The sequence below is a fragment of the Drosophila hydei genome, unplaced genomic scaffold (genome assembly GCF_003285905.1).
Source record: "Drosophila hydei strain 15085-1641.00,03,60 unplaced genomic scaffold, DhydRS2 tig00000172-arrow-pilon, whole genome shotgun sequence".
Classification (NCBI taxonomy): Eukaryota; Metazoa; Arthropoda; class Insecta; order Diptera; family Drosophilidae; genus Drosophila; species Drosophila hydei.
The window spans coordinates 243,565-259,319 of record NW_022045682.1 but is presented as its reverse complement, the minus strand read 5'-3'; the positions used below and the strand labels follow the sequence as shown (position 1 = coordinate 259,319).

Here is a 15,755-nt window from a genome sequence, read left to right as displayed (position 1 = left end):
CACAAAACTCATTGTACACTGCATGGAGTTGGGTTCAACTCCTCTCGCCATTGCTGTCATTTGTGTGTGAAAAGTTAGTTCCAACTTGTTTGTATTCCAATTTCATCCATCCATTGTGCGATACGTGACATTTGATTAGCGTTTGTCAGTCTTGCTCGTAGCTGGACTAACTGTCGACAGCCGTCTGTCGTCTGTCGCCTGTCGACTGCCGACTGCCGACTGCCGACTGTCGACTGCAGTCGTCAACACTTCAAGCCGAGCTGGGCTGAGAGCGTAGTCTCCCGGAGTGACAGGCCTCTCGCATAGCTGCCGCCCCTGGTGATCTGCTAATGTGTCGTATTTAAAACGAAGCTGTCAAGCCAACAACGAAGCAAAGCATACAATAGCCAGGCCCCGTATAACTAGCGTGCGCTTAAAGCACGCGCACGTGCGATGCTTTAATTGCCGAAATTGCTTGCTTGCTTGCTTGCTGGCTAGGCAAGGCCTTTCCTGGCTCTTGGTCTACAACGGAAATGCTAATGAATAGTCGGAAGCAGCAGAACAACGAAACGTTGCAATGCCATGGCGCATCCTCTTACAGACACACACACACGCACATGGGGAGAGGTGCGGCAGGGCGGGGACGAAAACAATTAAAGACAGAGCAGCGTTGTCCGTGCCACAGACAAACTTGTTAACAAGCAGCTTTTGACAAGGCTATTGTTGTTGCCAGATGTGGGGCAGCAAGTTTTTGGATGCCGTTGCCACGTTGGATATTTGAATTTACAAAATTAATCTTTGAACGAAACTAGAAGTAAAGCACTTAAGTATATTATTATTAAAGTAGTTTGCGAAATGGCAAAAGAAACAAGTGAGGATTCAACTTGCACTGTAGCAGACTGCATTAATACACATGGATGTGTGCGAGGACATAGACATGCGCATTGAAAAAGAAAGAAAAAGAAAGGCAATGCCTGAGAGAACACTCTGAGAATAGATTGTCAGACGGCCCCAGGACTTCGGCTGCGGACCGCCTGCTTGCTTGTCAGCTAGTCGCTTGGTCGTGCATACACTTTATCAGTCACTCACTGGCCCGATGTTTCTTTGTATCCTTCATATTATGCAATGAACGCTTGTTGACTTTGGCATTTGCATAAATTTCTGTTAACTTGGCCAGCTTAGGCAACACTTTGAACATTGGCAGTAAAGTAGTAGAAGTCGAGAGTGGGGAGTGGGGAGTTGGGAGTGCGGAGTAGTCGAGTGGGGGGAGTAGGGCCTTTCCCTTCAGACGTTGCATAAAAAGCGACATGAAAATGAACAGAAACAACAACGAATGAGTGTGTACACTGTACAGTGAACGCTCTTGAGCGTCTATTGCCCTTTGATAATGCTGCAGACAGGTCGCCGGAGCCACTCGAGAGCAGCAGGAAGTAGGCCTTTGGAGCCCCTTCCGTTGGTGTTTTGGTATTTTTTGTAGTCGCGTCTTTTGATTGCGTTAACATGCAAAAGTGGTCTCATTATACAATTTTAAATGTCCTCCAAGCCGAAGCCGACGCAAAAGCCGAAGCAGTCAGGCACTTGATGTCCTCTCCCGACTTGCCTTAAGTTATTCAGCAGCGCACTTTGTTTTCATGGTTTAAAGTTGAGACGTTTCCCTGCCTGCCTGCCTGGCTGCCTGGCTGCCAAGCTGCCTGCAACTAACAGCGCTTGCCATTACATTTTCCCGGAACTCATTTCGGACCACCACCGCCCCCTCTAAGTGCCGCGCCTTGAGGCGTACTTGGCAATTGACCTTTCGACCGCGCACGAAGTGGCCATACCATTGGCTGCTATAGAAATCCCCAGCGGATTTTCAATTTTCGGCTAAATTAATTTAATTCATTTGAAGAATCGTTACGGTACATTAAAGCAAGCCGGTCGAAACTTTCCTAGTGCCACCACTGGAAATGAAATTCCCAAGTGCATGTCACGTCTATCGAGCAGCTACCTCGCTCTACTTCTATCTCTTTCTAAAATTAATATGCATATGTATATATATAAAATACATATATATATATATATATATATATGATTATATACATAGATGTATTTACTTGCTTATAAATTTCGCTCACTGCTGCCAGCTTTGGTTGCCATTAAGGCAAAACAACCTCAACTAACTGTCAACTAATTGCCAAATGTAATCAGCTTTGCCCTCACGTAAGCCGCTTATTGTGCACCATTACATTTTCGTGAATACCAAATAAAAATGAATCTGGGCGAAACGACGCACAGCGCTTGCCCCGCCCATAAGCCCCACACATGGCTCGATTTCTGTAACCATTTGGCTGGGCAACTTTACTGCACAGAAATCAATGAATATTTTTGGGGCAGCCCAGCCTATAGATAATAAATTAACTATTATAATGTAAGCGATGATGCCATAGAGTAATTTTTATGTGTTCTTGATATAGCCACCCCCATCCACTATCTCGGATACTTGAAACTTAAGATGTAGATTTTCATTTATCGTGATCGATATATATCGATGTATGACAGAGCAACTTACCTGGTATATTGTGAGCTTGTGCATGTTGTGCCAAGAAGGCAAGTAGACAGATGAGCACTACTTTCAGAGGCTGTATTGATCGGCAAGTCTTGGTCGGAGTGCTAGCACAGCCGTCGACGTCCTCTTCGACGTCGTCGTCCTCGTCCTGGTCTCTTCTTCTTCTCGTTGTTTTCACTGTGAACGCAGCCGTTTTCAACGGCGTTTGATTTGGAGTCGAAGCGGTTGCAATTATCGTCGTCGTAGTCGGCGTCGTCGTAGCTCTTCTGAATATCGATGCTACAGTTGTTGACTCGGCTCTGGTACTTTCGCTGATTGTGTCTGATTGTTGTTGAGTCTGCTTTCTCGTTGATTGGTTTGTGTTTGTGGCGCACGACGAACGCGACCGGCTTAATGCCTGACACCATCGATAAGACCCAGGGTCCGCACACACGCCCATGCCTCTGGTCCCATAGTCAACGCCGCCTAACGTATCGTTCTCACTTGCACTGGCGTCATCTGTAACAAAGAGAGAGAACACAAAGAATTGAAATGAGTTTCAGTAGCCTCAAGTGGAGCACCACACCTGACAGCAAGCTGAGCAATCTGAGCAAGCTGTCTAGCATAATCATCAATGTCAACTCGAGAACGTCAATCAGCGCCAAGCGCTGTATCTGCGTATAACTGCCCTGAGCAGGTGCTGAGTAGGCGCCCATCTTCAATCGACACCTCAATGCCCACAAACTTAGTAAGCGATAGAAATCGTACACAAACTGCAAAGCGCAGATGACAAATTAATAAACAAAAGGCTCGCATGTAAGCGCCCGCCAACACCTTTGTAGACAAACACCCAAACGTTCACACACGGACTTTCACATAAAGTTAAGCAGCTAATAGGTTGTAGCTACAAGGCAGACAGCCAGATAAGTTTGCCAGGCAGGTGAGGCTGCACGGAATTGAGACAAAGGCTGCCTCCATTAAATTGCGTTGCGCCTATACAAATAGCTGAAACTTTTCCTTGCGCTGTTTGGCATTAAAAGTTTGCGTTTTAAATGTAAAACTTGTGTTGATTGTCGTGAGGGCCATTGTTGTAGAGTTGGCAACTATCTGAAGATCTAGGACTAAGTGTTATATATGGGCCCACTGTTTGCTGAGTAGTTAATTAAAAGGGATTGAATCCACAATTAGCAACATTCGCGTTCTCCCACAAGTATGCAGCGGAATGATGCGGCATACTCGCTCGGCCAAAAAGGTATTTTTAATTAAATTATTCGAAATGCTTTAAGCGAAATTCCCTCAATATGTGCAAAAGTTTGCCCCTTCGCAACGGCAACTCCTGGCACAGCAGTCAGCAGTATTTAAGCGAGGAATTTGTGCGAATACCTAGGCAACCTGAGTAAAAGCATAAACATCAGCATCAGCAGTAGCAGTAGCAGCATCAGCATAAAAATTCTACATACGCATTTACACACTCTCTCAGATAGGGTAATATCCTTATATTGCACACCCAAACACTCACACACGCGTACACTTTTCACATTTGAAAACGCAAGAAAAGCGTTTTTCTAACGATTTTCCTTCGTTTGCTTTGTCAACGCGGCGGGGGTCGGCATAGCCAAGCAAATCTTTGCTTTAGCTTTATTAAATGTTGCCACTGCAATTAAGTAACTCGAGTTTGCACTCTTAACCATCTCTTACATGGCTATGCAGACGGGCGTAGTTGACTGTCCAATGCTCGTTCACGGTTATCGCGCTTATCTGCTGGGCAGACCACGTAGGCTCGTCGTCATAGTCCTTCTGCAGACAGACGGATACACAGACTGATAGCTAGATTAATACTGGGCAAAGCCAATATACTCTTTTCATGTCCTGAAGGAGCATAACAAGTCGAGTGCTGACGCCTGTGCATGGGGCGCGTTACTGAGGAGATGACAACTCGTTCGCTTAATTTTCAATTTCTGAAGGGCTGGGACAGCGGTTTTGTGGTTACCTTTGTGCGCGTCTGTGACGGCACTGTATATAAACGTCATTAGTGATCTTTTAATGCATAACTTAATACCCCTGACGGGAGTGAAAAACAGACAACAAACAATAAACAAGGACTGCAGCATGCGAAGGCCGAATATTAAACACCCTTGCCGAAATTCGCATGCAAGCTGCTCACAGCTTTATCTTTAATGCGATACACATTTTGTCACAAAGTTATTATGCCCTCCATAGGAGGACGAGCGAGCGAGAGGGAGGAGTGAAGAGCGTGGGACAGACTGTGCCGGAATGCTTCGGCATGGCTCATGCGTCGACTTAAATCCTTTTGGCATGACATGTAAAATTTTAATAACGTCAAGCATTATGAAAACTTTTTGCGCTTTGGCATTATGACAAGTTTATTAAAACGAAATTTATTTATGAAGCATGTGTGCGCGCAGAGGCAGGGGCACGAACGGGAACGAGTGGCCATTACCTGGCTCCAGCTCAGAGCCATCATCATCTACCCAATATAAGCCAACGGCCCACAAACCACTCAGCTAGCAACAAAAATCACATTAGGCTAGATCTAAACAGTTGCGGCCTGGCCATACACTCACACATACACACACACAGATACAGACATGAGCAGGAAGAGCATGGCCAGGCACAACTAAAATAGAACAAAAGCCGGAAAAATGATTTCCCTTATGACTGAATTTTCATTACCGAAAAACCCGCCATGGCGTATGATTTCATTTGTAAATCAGCTCAAGTTGAGCTCGAACGTCGCATAATGGACGCCGGATGTCGAACGATGGATGCTGCACGATGGACCATCGGCGAAGAGGGAGCCAACTCGACATTTGATGGCCACTGTGGCGGCCATCTTTGTTGTGGACTCGGCTCACAATGACAAATCAGCAAACGAATTGCATTTGCCGCTCTACGCTCTACACGTAGCCAAATGCAAACCAGCCCAAATGTGTGGGGGCAATCATTAAGTGAAGTACGATGCCAGCTGGGGAACGGTCCAAGGATGTGGATGCCAAAAATCAGTTGATTGGTTCGCATAGTGCACATAGCCATGCATATGGCCGCCTTTGTTGGCGACTGTGTTAATGCGTACACTGCTGCAGCCCGAGATTTCATAACTAAATATTCGACCACATCGTTGTCACTAAAGTGTATGTAGACACGCATCCAGATAGCAGAGGTGGGTACCTCGACTCTGCAATCATCGCGCTGCGAGTTGTGGAACGCATTCCAATGAGTTGACGCTCGGAATGGAAAGCAGTTCAATGAGCTGACGTTAACGCAGCACCATTTTATTTTTGTCTGTGTGGCAAGCACTTTATGGGATCCGTTTCCGTTGCCGCTCCCGCTGACTGCGTCCAAAGAGCAGAGTGCGGATGCGGATGCGGATGCGGCGATGAGTAAAAGCTTTTGGTTGACTGCACACTGAAGCAAAAATGGTCAGCGGTCAATTGGGCGACCAACGATTTACGCGCCTGCACACATGATCTTTGATCGATAGCTACTTGCCACACATTCCATCGAATCAAAAAAAATTTAATTAAAAGTCCTCGATAGCTCGAAGCACTTGAAACGAACATTTCCCCCTATTTAAATAGGAATCTTGTGTCCGACTCTTTTGAAAACTAATTAAACGTGTTTTACACAGTTTACTTAATAAGCAACCCTTGAACAGCACGGACAACATCTTCAAATCAACGCGACAAGGGGTCCAACCCACAACGAGTTGCAGCTCTCGCCCTCTCAGTCTAACAACTGCGAATGGCTGTTCAGCCCAGCCCTAGTCTCGCTTTTTCTGCGACTCCTTGAGGCATTTGGTTGATGTGTTTGCATGTAGCAAGGGTACGATAGTGTGCACTTAAGTGCAAAACAAAATTTTTACAAATTTTTAGCTTATTGTGTTGCAGCTGCTGCAGGCGACTACAAACTAAGTGATGCGAGGCCATATATGTACGTACTTAAACATGCCCCAAAAAATACAACAAGAAAAAAAGAAACTGGAGGAGAACCGCAATAGCATCGGCTCCAGCACCACCACTGGTGTACCCTGTACCCAATGGGAATGACTAAAGAGGGAATATATTTTTGTATGTGACATGCCAAGGCGTCAAGTTCGAGCTTCAGCATGTGTAGATATCCCTTGTCACATATGGCCAGCTTTGCAGGGTAAAAGGCGAGCACTCTTGGTATTGCACATACGCCGCATTGGCCGGAGTTAAAACTTTAATGAAATAGGTCGTGCACTTCTGGTGGCTGCTGCCTCTAGGTGGAATAAAGAGTGCAGAGACTCAAGCGTATTAGCTTGTTAGCGCATAAGGACAACAACAAAAAACATTAGGGATAACAATAAGAACAGTCTCCATATATATTATTTGGGTCGCGTGTGAAAAAAACGACGGCGGTACCAGGCACACTGCAGCACATTGTCATCTTGCCACGGCAAACATTAAATTATCTTGTCAACTGCCATTGTTGCCGCATTGCGTCCTTTTTAAAATCTGGGATCTAGCGCAGCTTTATTTCAATAAATATGCGACTGAAGCTTCGAAATGTATCCACTTTGTTATTAAATTAATTAGATCTGATTCACTGAGTCTGCAGTTACGCGCTAGATGAAGCGAGATTATGTTACCCAAGATGAGTCAAAAGTTGCCGTGGGCGAAGGTAATGGCCATTAAAATATATACCGTCGTTTAATTTTAGAAAATGTAACGTTGCCACAGCGGCAATTAGGTCCACTCTCGGCCATTAGGTAAGCTGTAGCATGTAACAAGCGAACGAACCGACTGCATAATACTTGTTCAGAGTCCACGTTCCAAATTAAGATGTCTATACGAAGAGGAGGTCCAGTGGAAGAAATGGATACTCAGACATGAACACAAAGAGGCTCAATGAGGTCAGACGGGCAGCCGGGCAGGCATTGCAGCAAACCTATATGCGCCTTTCTCTGCGTGAACGAGTATACAAATTGTAGGGACAAGCAAAGTCAATATATCATTATAAAGGCACTTACACTAAATGATCTAAAAAGAAATGCGGCCAAATAAGCTGCCGACCCGGCTGGCAGAGGCAAACGGCAGCCATGTTATGGGCCTCGCAGGAATCGGGAGAGCAAACGATAACAGCTACGAGCTAGGAGAATGGGACGAACATAGGCCATTGTACAATTTTAATTGCTCTAAAATGTTGTAATACAACACGAACCACAAATAAATAAAATTTGCTGACATCAACAGGATGTTTTGCGGGTTCCTGTGCGGAGCGAAGCCAGAGTGGCGTAGGAGCAAGAGCAAGAGCAGGCCGTAATGGTCTAATGACTGGCTTTGAAATTTAATTTGGTCAAAATGGAGACAGAGTCAGAGTCAGAGTCAGAGTCAGAGCCAGTGCCAGTGCGAGTGCCAGTGAAACTCATTGCCCTGGCTAGCCTCGCCTGCCTAGTGGCGTGGCGCATAAATAGCCGTAGTTGGGCGGCACAGGAAATTATACGGGCTTTGGACGCTCGCACAATGTGAATATGTGTATCCTCATCAAGTCCAATAGCTTAGTTGCTGCTCATTTATATTATTTACAATAAATTTGTGCTTCTCATTTAGTTTTCACTTTTATCAGAGCTATTCAAAGGCTATTACTTAGCAAGTTTTCATTGAGCAGAATTGCTTCGTTGTGAGTCTGTCGGTATCGCTGTGATATGGGACAAGAATGACTCCATAATGAATTGTTTAATTTCGTTAGTACATCTTTTCTTCACTTATCATTATTACATTGCATTGCCGTCCGATGTCCGAACTCATCATCGATGACAGTGCACAAATTCCGTGTCAATTTTCTTTTTCACATGATTTTTACAATTTTTTTATGTAATTTTAATTTGACTTTACAGCATTTACTTTTTGTGGTATTTCGCGAGTTTCTTTAATAATTTTTTGTACCTCATCTTTTTTCTCATAATTATTAAAGTCATCAAGCAGGATAAGCAGAAGGCGAGAGGCAGGAGGCTGAATGAAGCAAATGGGAGAATGAAAGAAGAACGAAAAATCGCCCTCAAAGGCGAGCAGAAAAGTTTTATGTTTCATTCTTAATTGCGGCATTTCGATTAAGAAAAATTAATAATGAAAGTTTTGTTATTATTTGTGCTGCCAAGATGGGCGACAAGCGAGCGGACAAACAATAATTATATAAAAGCAATGCCGGAAGGACGTCGACTCCACCTTTGCCATCTATAACCAACCGTAAAGTCAATTTCTTAAAACTTTATATCTTCACGATATTAAGCTTTATATATGAATTTCTTGCTACATAAATATCATCAGCTGCTCATTGTCATCATCATCAGCATGCTCATCCTTATATTGGCCTTTTTATAGGCAACTCAAAATGGAGAGTAGCAAATAGGCTTATTTTGCTTGAGACAAATCAAAATGATTATTTTGAGTCGGCATTAAGTTAAGCTAATCGGGAATATATAATAAATGTAAATGGTATTAGAGCTACCTTCCTCTTGAGTGACTTCAAATTCGTATACCCCAATTACCCATTTCGCATAGGCTCAACTTATAGTAGTATAAATATAGACTCAGAGGGGCTTAACGACCATCCGCACCTTTTCCAGCAAACATGCACGACAGACAATCAGCTGCGCTGTTTGGTAGTTAAGAGAATGCTGATAGTTAAGCTCTCCAGTGAAGTACGGAGCATTCCGAAGCGAGACTCTGGCAAAAAGTTTGGCACTCGACTCGAAGCGATGTCGTCGTCCTGCCCATTGGCCCCGTCGGCGTCCCTTTTGACAGGCACGTCTTTTGGCCGCTGCATTAAATGAAATGCTGCGAGCAGAAGAAAAGCAAATCATGACTGAAGTGTAAAACTTTTCCCATTATGCAAAAATGAATTTCCATGCCTTAAAGTGGAGGCCTGGGGCTGGAATGCAGATTAAATTCTATACAAAAAACAATTTTTTTTCGCATTGAATTAGTTGAAGTAATGCAAAGCTAAAAAAACTGAACTTTGAGCAACAGAAATCTATAATTTCTCGGGCAACATTGCCAGACTCAGCAAATAGACTAAGGTAATATTGATTTTTACCAGAGTTCTATAAGAAAAGTTGGCGATTGCAGGCGATGAGTTTATTGAACTGTATGCACAGTGTAACTACACTGTGCGACACGGCATTGTGTCGTTAGTGCGGTCTGAAGGTCCTTTTAAAGTGGCGACTTATGCTGCGTCGTCCTGACGATAGACCAGAACTAATAAAAAGGGTTCGTGCTGGAAGAAGTTGTGAGAAGTTTTTCGTTGTTGAAATTGATTCTCAAGTATCGGCCCACGGGCTGGGGAAATCGTTCTGATTGCGCTTTAATAGCGCCTAATGGCCGGCGACAAATGTGGCAAATTACTTTAATAGCTACTACGAAATAATGAACACCGAACACACTTTACAGCAGCAGTTCCCAAGAAGAGCTGCCCGAGCGCTGGCCTCCGCACCGGGCCTAAATAGCTTTTGGCACTCGCCACTCGGCACGAGACACCCAAAGAGGGGCAGTTTAAAGGGGATATCGAGTGCAAATTATGGCGAGTTTTGTTAAATTGGAATGCCATTGTGGCTAAAAGGGTGTACATGTAATGGCTACGAATTTTTGAATTTTCCTTTTGCCCTCTTGAATGTGCAAGCCACATTTGAATATGATAATGAACATTTGTGTTCTTTAATTTCTGTGCTTGCCCTTCTTTCTTTCTGCTCATCTAATTGTTTTATTTTTAATTGCTTTCGCACAAAGTATTCTACTGCATTCTACTTTCAGTTTGTGGTTTTCACACACAAAAAGCGCTTCAAAAGCTTTTTATCCCATTTTCACTCCAAAACTTTTGCAGTAACAAAACAAAAGGAGCCCACATAGCTGCAAAAAAGTATACAAAGTTATGAAATTGAAGTGCCGACCTGCAAGTATTTCTCTGCTTATATATACGCATGTATATATATATATATATATATATATATATGTACAGTTCTTTCTTTGTAGTGCCAAAAAGGTGAACAGAGTGCAGACGCTCTTGAGAAAGCTGAACAAGAAATGCAAACAATTTCTAATTTTTATCTGTTTGGGGATATGGGAATCCAAGCTAAATTTTATTAAAATGTAAATGCAAAAGTAGGTGTGACTGACCTCTCAGTGGATGATATTTACCGGTCGGAAACTCTTCTCCTGCCTCCTTTTTTATACCTACAAAGTTAAGCTAAGCAGTTCTTGGTTTTAGATGCAATATATTTGATTATTTAGTTATCTTTATTTTTTTCCTTATTTTACTTTCAGTAAGATATATTTGCATTCGTTCAGTTTGCGCTTTTAGCCAAAAATAGAATAAGGATATTTTTAACCTAGTCCTAGTCCCTTTTACTGCCAGAGCGAACTTTTGTCATGCTGTAAAAACAGTCGAACTAGGTCAATTTTTATGCTTCACTGCCAATGGAGTAAAAAAAAAAAACAATGCCCAACGCTAAGAGGTAGGTGTGTGTGTGTGTGTATGTAAACTCGGGAAATACAATAACACCTACATCATATGCCCTAGCGTCTGAGTGGAAAGTGCGCAGATCTATGGCTGCAGCAGATTGATGCGACTTGCTGAAGCTTGATGCTAAAATCACATTCTGCATTTTCAGTCTTCCCTGACGTCATTGAATTAGCACAGCTGCTAATACAGGAAATTCTGTGTATCTGTCGCACTCGAGTTTGGGCTTGGAAAACAAGTTATCTCTTATACGAGGTTCTCTCTCTCTTTCCCCTCTCTTATACAAATGTCGCCGATCCCCCTCCAGTATAACTTCGGGCCTACGCGATCGTTGTTGTGGTGAATATCGCTATGCTGTAGAGCCTCTTGGGGCTTATGTTTTGTGCTCAGCATTCGCATCATTATGCGCGCCAGTTTTGGGCGCCATCACAGCCATATAACTGCTTTTAAGCTGAATGTGTGCGCGTGTATGTGTGTGTAAACAAACATCTCCAGCATTCAAACTGAGTGAACTTCATCGAACATCGAGAGAAAATTTAGGCAATACATAAATGTGCCTCATTATTACCTGAGGCAAAGATTTTTTCTGTTTTTCAGTTTCTCAGTTTCTCAGCTTTTCGATTTTTGATTTTTCCTTTCGGATTTGCTCTTCTATTCACATAATCGCACAGCAGCACGCCTAACTCTATGGCACAGTACACTTCAAGTGCTCTCCAGTTTCTCGGTTCTCGGACTGTTCTGTTCTGCCCCTATACCCCACTGACACTGCTTCCTCTATTTCGCTCCCATTCGGTATCACATTCAAACAGAAATTCCAATGAACTGCGGGACGGCTGACCAGTCGCTGCCTCTGCCTCTGCCTCTGCCTGGGGCTCTGGCTGTGGCTGTGGCTCTAGCTAGCTGGTCACTCACTTTTTTCTCCTCATTCGTCTCTCTCCACTCGAGCTATTTTCAGAGGCTCTTGTTTTTTGCTTTCTGATGATATTTTCATTTCGCTGTCGTTCGATAGCCACTTTTTGTTTGGAATCTATTTTGTTTACACATTTTTCCGTCTATGCGAGTTTGGCTGCATGCGTGAGAAATTATTGTTTTGCGACGTCATTCGTGTGCGAGTTTACAATTGCTTTCCATTAAGATAGCGAGATCCAAATGTTCGAGTATGTGAGGAAGAAGCGATTAATCAATTAAGCAACTAAAAAATGTTTGAAACAATTCTAGCCATAGCTGGGAAGAAGTAATCATATTTGGCTGGGTCAATAGACAGTGCTGAAATAAAGATAAACGCAGCCATTTATCATTATTCACAATTTGTTACTATTACCATTAGCCTCGGTCTGCGAGATGTCGAGACACTTGGAGAAGATAGCTTCAAAGAACAGCCAATAATAACAAATGTCTGTGTGAAAGTGTGTGTGCGTGTATGTGTGTGTGTGCAATCAATGTTAAATTAAGACAGAGCGAAAGTCTAAACAAATGTTTGGCATTGGGGTTAAGTCAAGCAAAACACATTTCTGTTTATGGAAATTGCAATTTCCTACTTGCCAATCGATTGCAGCTGCCGGCTACAAGCTAAAAACTGATAGATATACATGCTTGTGGGCCTTACCATCTACAATTACATTAGCCGTCGGCGGCAGGGAGTGGAAAGGCGCTGCCCGAGCCAAAACCATAGAAGCAATCAAACTTGAGCTACTCAACCCAAGCCAAGAATAGTTTTACACACATTTTCCGATTGTTTTGTGGCTCTGTTTTTATGCTCTGTTGTGCACTGTCTGTCTGCATTCTGCCATGGCAGGCCTTGTAATTGAATTGTGACATTTACATACACTTTGCAATTGTAATTGAAAAATGCATAAATTGTAATTACATTTTCGCCTATTCTGTGTGCTGATAGCAGCCCTCGATTTCCATAGAGAAGCTCCGATTCAATTAAGTTCCTGTGTGCGCGAACACTTTAGGCACTTTAAAGCGAAACTTCTTCGAGAGTAAGTAACTCTATAGTGAGTAACTCTATAAATATGAAGATTGATATGCACCAAAAGGGCTATACGAGTAACTGGCAGGCTAAAACTGCTACGCTGCATGTCGTTCAGAGTATTTGCTAGTCGGATATTCCCAATGAGCGCACTGCTATTTGTGTTCACTATGGATTATTATAAGAGCAGACGATCAGAGAAGACGACTATTTACTCACCTCACTGTCGCAAGCATTATATAATGTGTTTAAAACCCAATCCAATGTAGTGCCTTGTTTTTTGCTGGGACTCTCCGAAAATGCCAAACAATGTAGTTGTAGCTGGACCCGAAACCTTGTTGGGCTTCAGATGAAATGTCCAACAGCAACTCAGCAAAATTAAATGCTCAAGTAATAAAAAGCACGCCTTTGCTGTTGTTGTTGTTCTTGTTGTTGTTGCTGTGACGGTTGTTGTTGTTGTTGTTATCCGCGCTGGCTTTTAACGTAATACAAATCGGGTTTTATTAAGAAAAACTCCTTGTTGGGTTTCTGGTTCTGTTTTTATTAAAGGTTGTTGTTGTTGTTTGCTGGGGCGCGTTTTACACTTTGTTTACAGGATAATCGCTTGATTTATGACACTTTCTTTTCATATACATTTACTTTTGTGTGTGTGCGCATTTTGATGAAGGACCTCAGCAATGGCTGCCGCTGCTGCTGCCGACGGGAGTGTTTCCGTTGACTTTTACGTGGAGCTGGGCTACAGGCAACATTTCAAGGGTTGAGAACAAAAAGAATACATAAGACGTAAAATAAACGCGATGGCCAAGCATAAACATTCACATTCAACCCATATTCTGGTGCGACGTCGCTTTTTATGCACATCAACTTAAATCAACTCGGCGTAAAATAAAAAAATTATGTTCGATTTTGATGTTGTAATCGCATATGGTCTGAGGAAGTTGTTTGCTGTAAACTCCCGATTGGGTTGCCACTTTTCGACTTTTTTCACGCCCTGTTTGCTAACACTAAACTCACACACACATACGTACACTCGCACACTCGCATACACACATACAGTATAGAATTTGGTTTGCCAAGCACGTGACTCATTTGGCATCAGGACACGCTGTCCGAGACATTGTCCTGAAACGCATTATATAATTATCACACAGTGTAATGTTTTGTTCGAGCCCTCACGAACCGCTTCCGTAACTTTTACAATTTGTCCACCTGCCTGCCCCGTTAGAGTGCTGCTTTGTTTTAGTTTAGTTTTTCGCTTAACCTTCTTTTTTTCCCAAAAAGTTACAGAGCCAGAAGCCAGAAGCGAACCACAGCACAGCTGTAAGATGCGAGCGCTCCGTTGCCAAGTTAGAGGCAATACCTCGAACGTCGAACAGCCAGCTCCATGTTTCTGTTTCTGTTTCTGTTTCGGTTTCAGTTTGGCTCTGCGACGCGTGGTAGCGACTCTCCTCTCTATTGGAAAATTTGCTCTGCCGACTGCACAACTTGGCTGAGCACCAGTTTTCCAGGCCCAAAAAAAAAAAAACGCTGCTCCCAACAGCGTTTTCGTAACAGACCATAAAACCAAGCAAATGTTTTGGTCACTATTTTTGGTAGTTGAGTTTTTTGTTAGCTACAGAAGCTTGCAGTAAAATTAAATCTGTGGTTAATCAACTTGACTTGTCGTGCTGCGTTTTTGCATAGTAAAGCATGCATAAATAATTATCTAAAATATTGGCAAACCGCAAAATTTATTTTCTAAGATGAAATCCTAAACAGCTGACATTGGTTTAAAACGGTCTTGTTAGCGCATAACGTTCGCTTGAAATAGCGGGAAATATTCACTTGCGCAACTTTGGCGAACATCCTGTCCCGCACGACAACTACCCTGCATTTGGTGTTCCTCCTTCTGCTGCTCCCCCATCGCTGCTAGAACTTAAACACAGCTGCGTTCCAGCCAGCCACTCGAGCGAGCTATTAACGACGCCGACGACCTACTCTTTCGCTCTTCTGCTCTCCGCGTGATCCTTTGGGTTGCAGTCGAAAACTGGAATTTTTCTTGCACCTCCGCTCTGGCTCTTGCTCTTGCTCTGACACTGGCTCTGGCTCTGGCTCTGGCTCTGACTCTGAGCTCTTTTCTGCTTCTGACTCTGGTGATTTTCTCTAGCACGACAGCCGCTGGTTTTTCTTTTTGTAACCTGTGCATCCGCGCGGGTGTGGTCCTCTGACAGTGAGCGTGAAAATCATGAACTTCGTAGCTGTTACAAAATTGAGAATCACTCCCTGCTTTTGCTTCACGCTTGCGAGTATTTTGTGTTTTCAATATTGATGCGATTCCATATATTATTTTTTCAACACAGCCACACACATAATGTCGCACCACCCCTTGAGCATTTTGGGGTGTTTGCCCACTCTGCTTGCATTTACAATTTATTTGATTTATTTTTTGTAATTTTTCATCTAATTTTCATCTTTGCACACACATAGTACGTGTGTACATACACAGATATGCGCACACAAGCGAGACAGGCAGGCAGGCACACGCACGCACACACACAGGCGCGCACACACACACACGCACACACTAACACAGTCACAGTCACAGGCAAAGGCACAGAAACCAGACACAAACAGCACTTACAACTTCACTGAGAACTGAACGTTGTGTTTCACAGTCCGCGTTCACGTACGCCGTAGCAGCACAACAATTGAGTACTAAATCTGCGCCGAGCTCGACGTCAGGAATAAAGCAGTAGCGCTGCCCGATGATTGCAGCCACCACAACTTCCGGAGAGCCAC

General features: G+C 43.4%; 1 protein-coding gene across 12 annotated transcripts in view; it reads right to left on the bottom strand.

Annotated features, from left to right (window-relative positions):
• Nucleotides 1-15,665, bottom strand: part of LOC111596239 (protein turtle) — a 39,392-nt gene extending 23,727 nt beyond the window's left edge. For 11 of the 12 annotated variants that reach the window (XM_023310357.2, XM_023310360.2, XM_023310363.2 and 8 more), the window contains exons 1-3: nucleotides 15,598-15,665; nucleotides 13,197-13,713; nucleotides 2,528-3,022 (exon numbers count right to left, since the gene is read on the bottom strand). In XM_023310357.2, coding sequence (XP_023166125.2) covers nucleotides 2,528-2,963 — 436 coding nt within the window. In that variant the 5' untranslated portion in view covers nucleotides 2,964-3,022; nucleotides 13,197-13,713; nucleotides 15,598-15,665. The remainder of the gene's footprint in view (nucleotides 1-2,527; nucleotides 3,023-13,196; nucleotides 13,714-15,597) is intronic. The other variant, XM_023310358.2, reaches the window with a different exon arrangement.
• Between the last annotated feature and the right edge of the window lie 90 nt (nucleotides 15,666-15,755).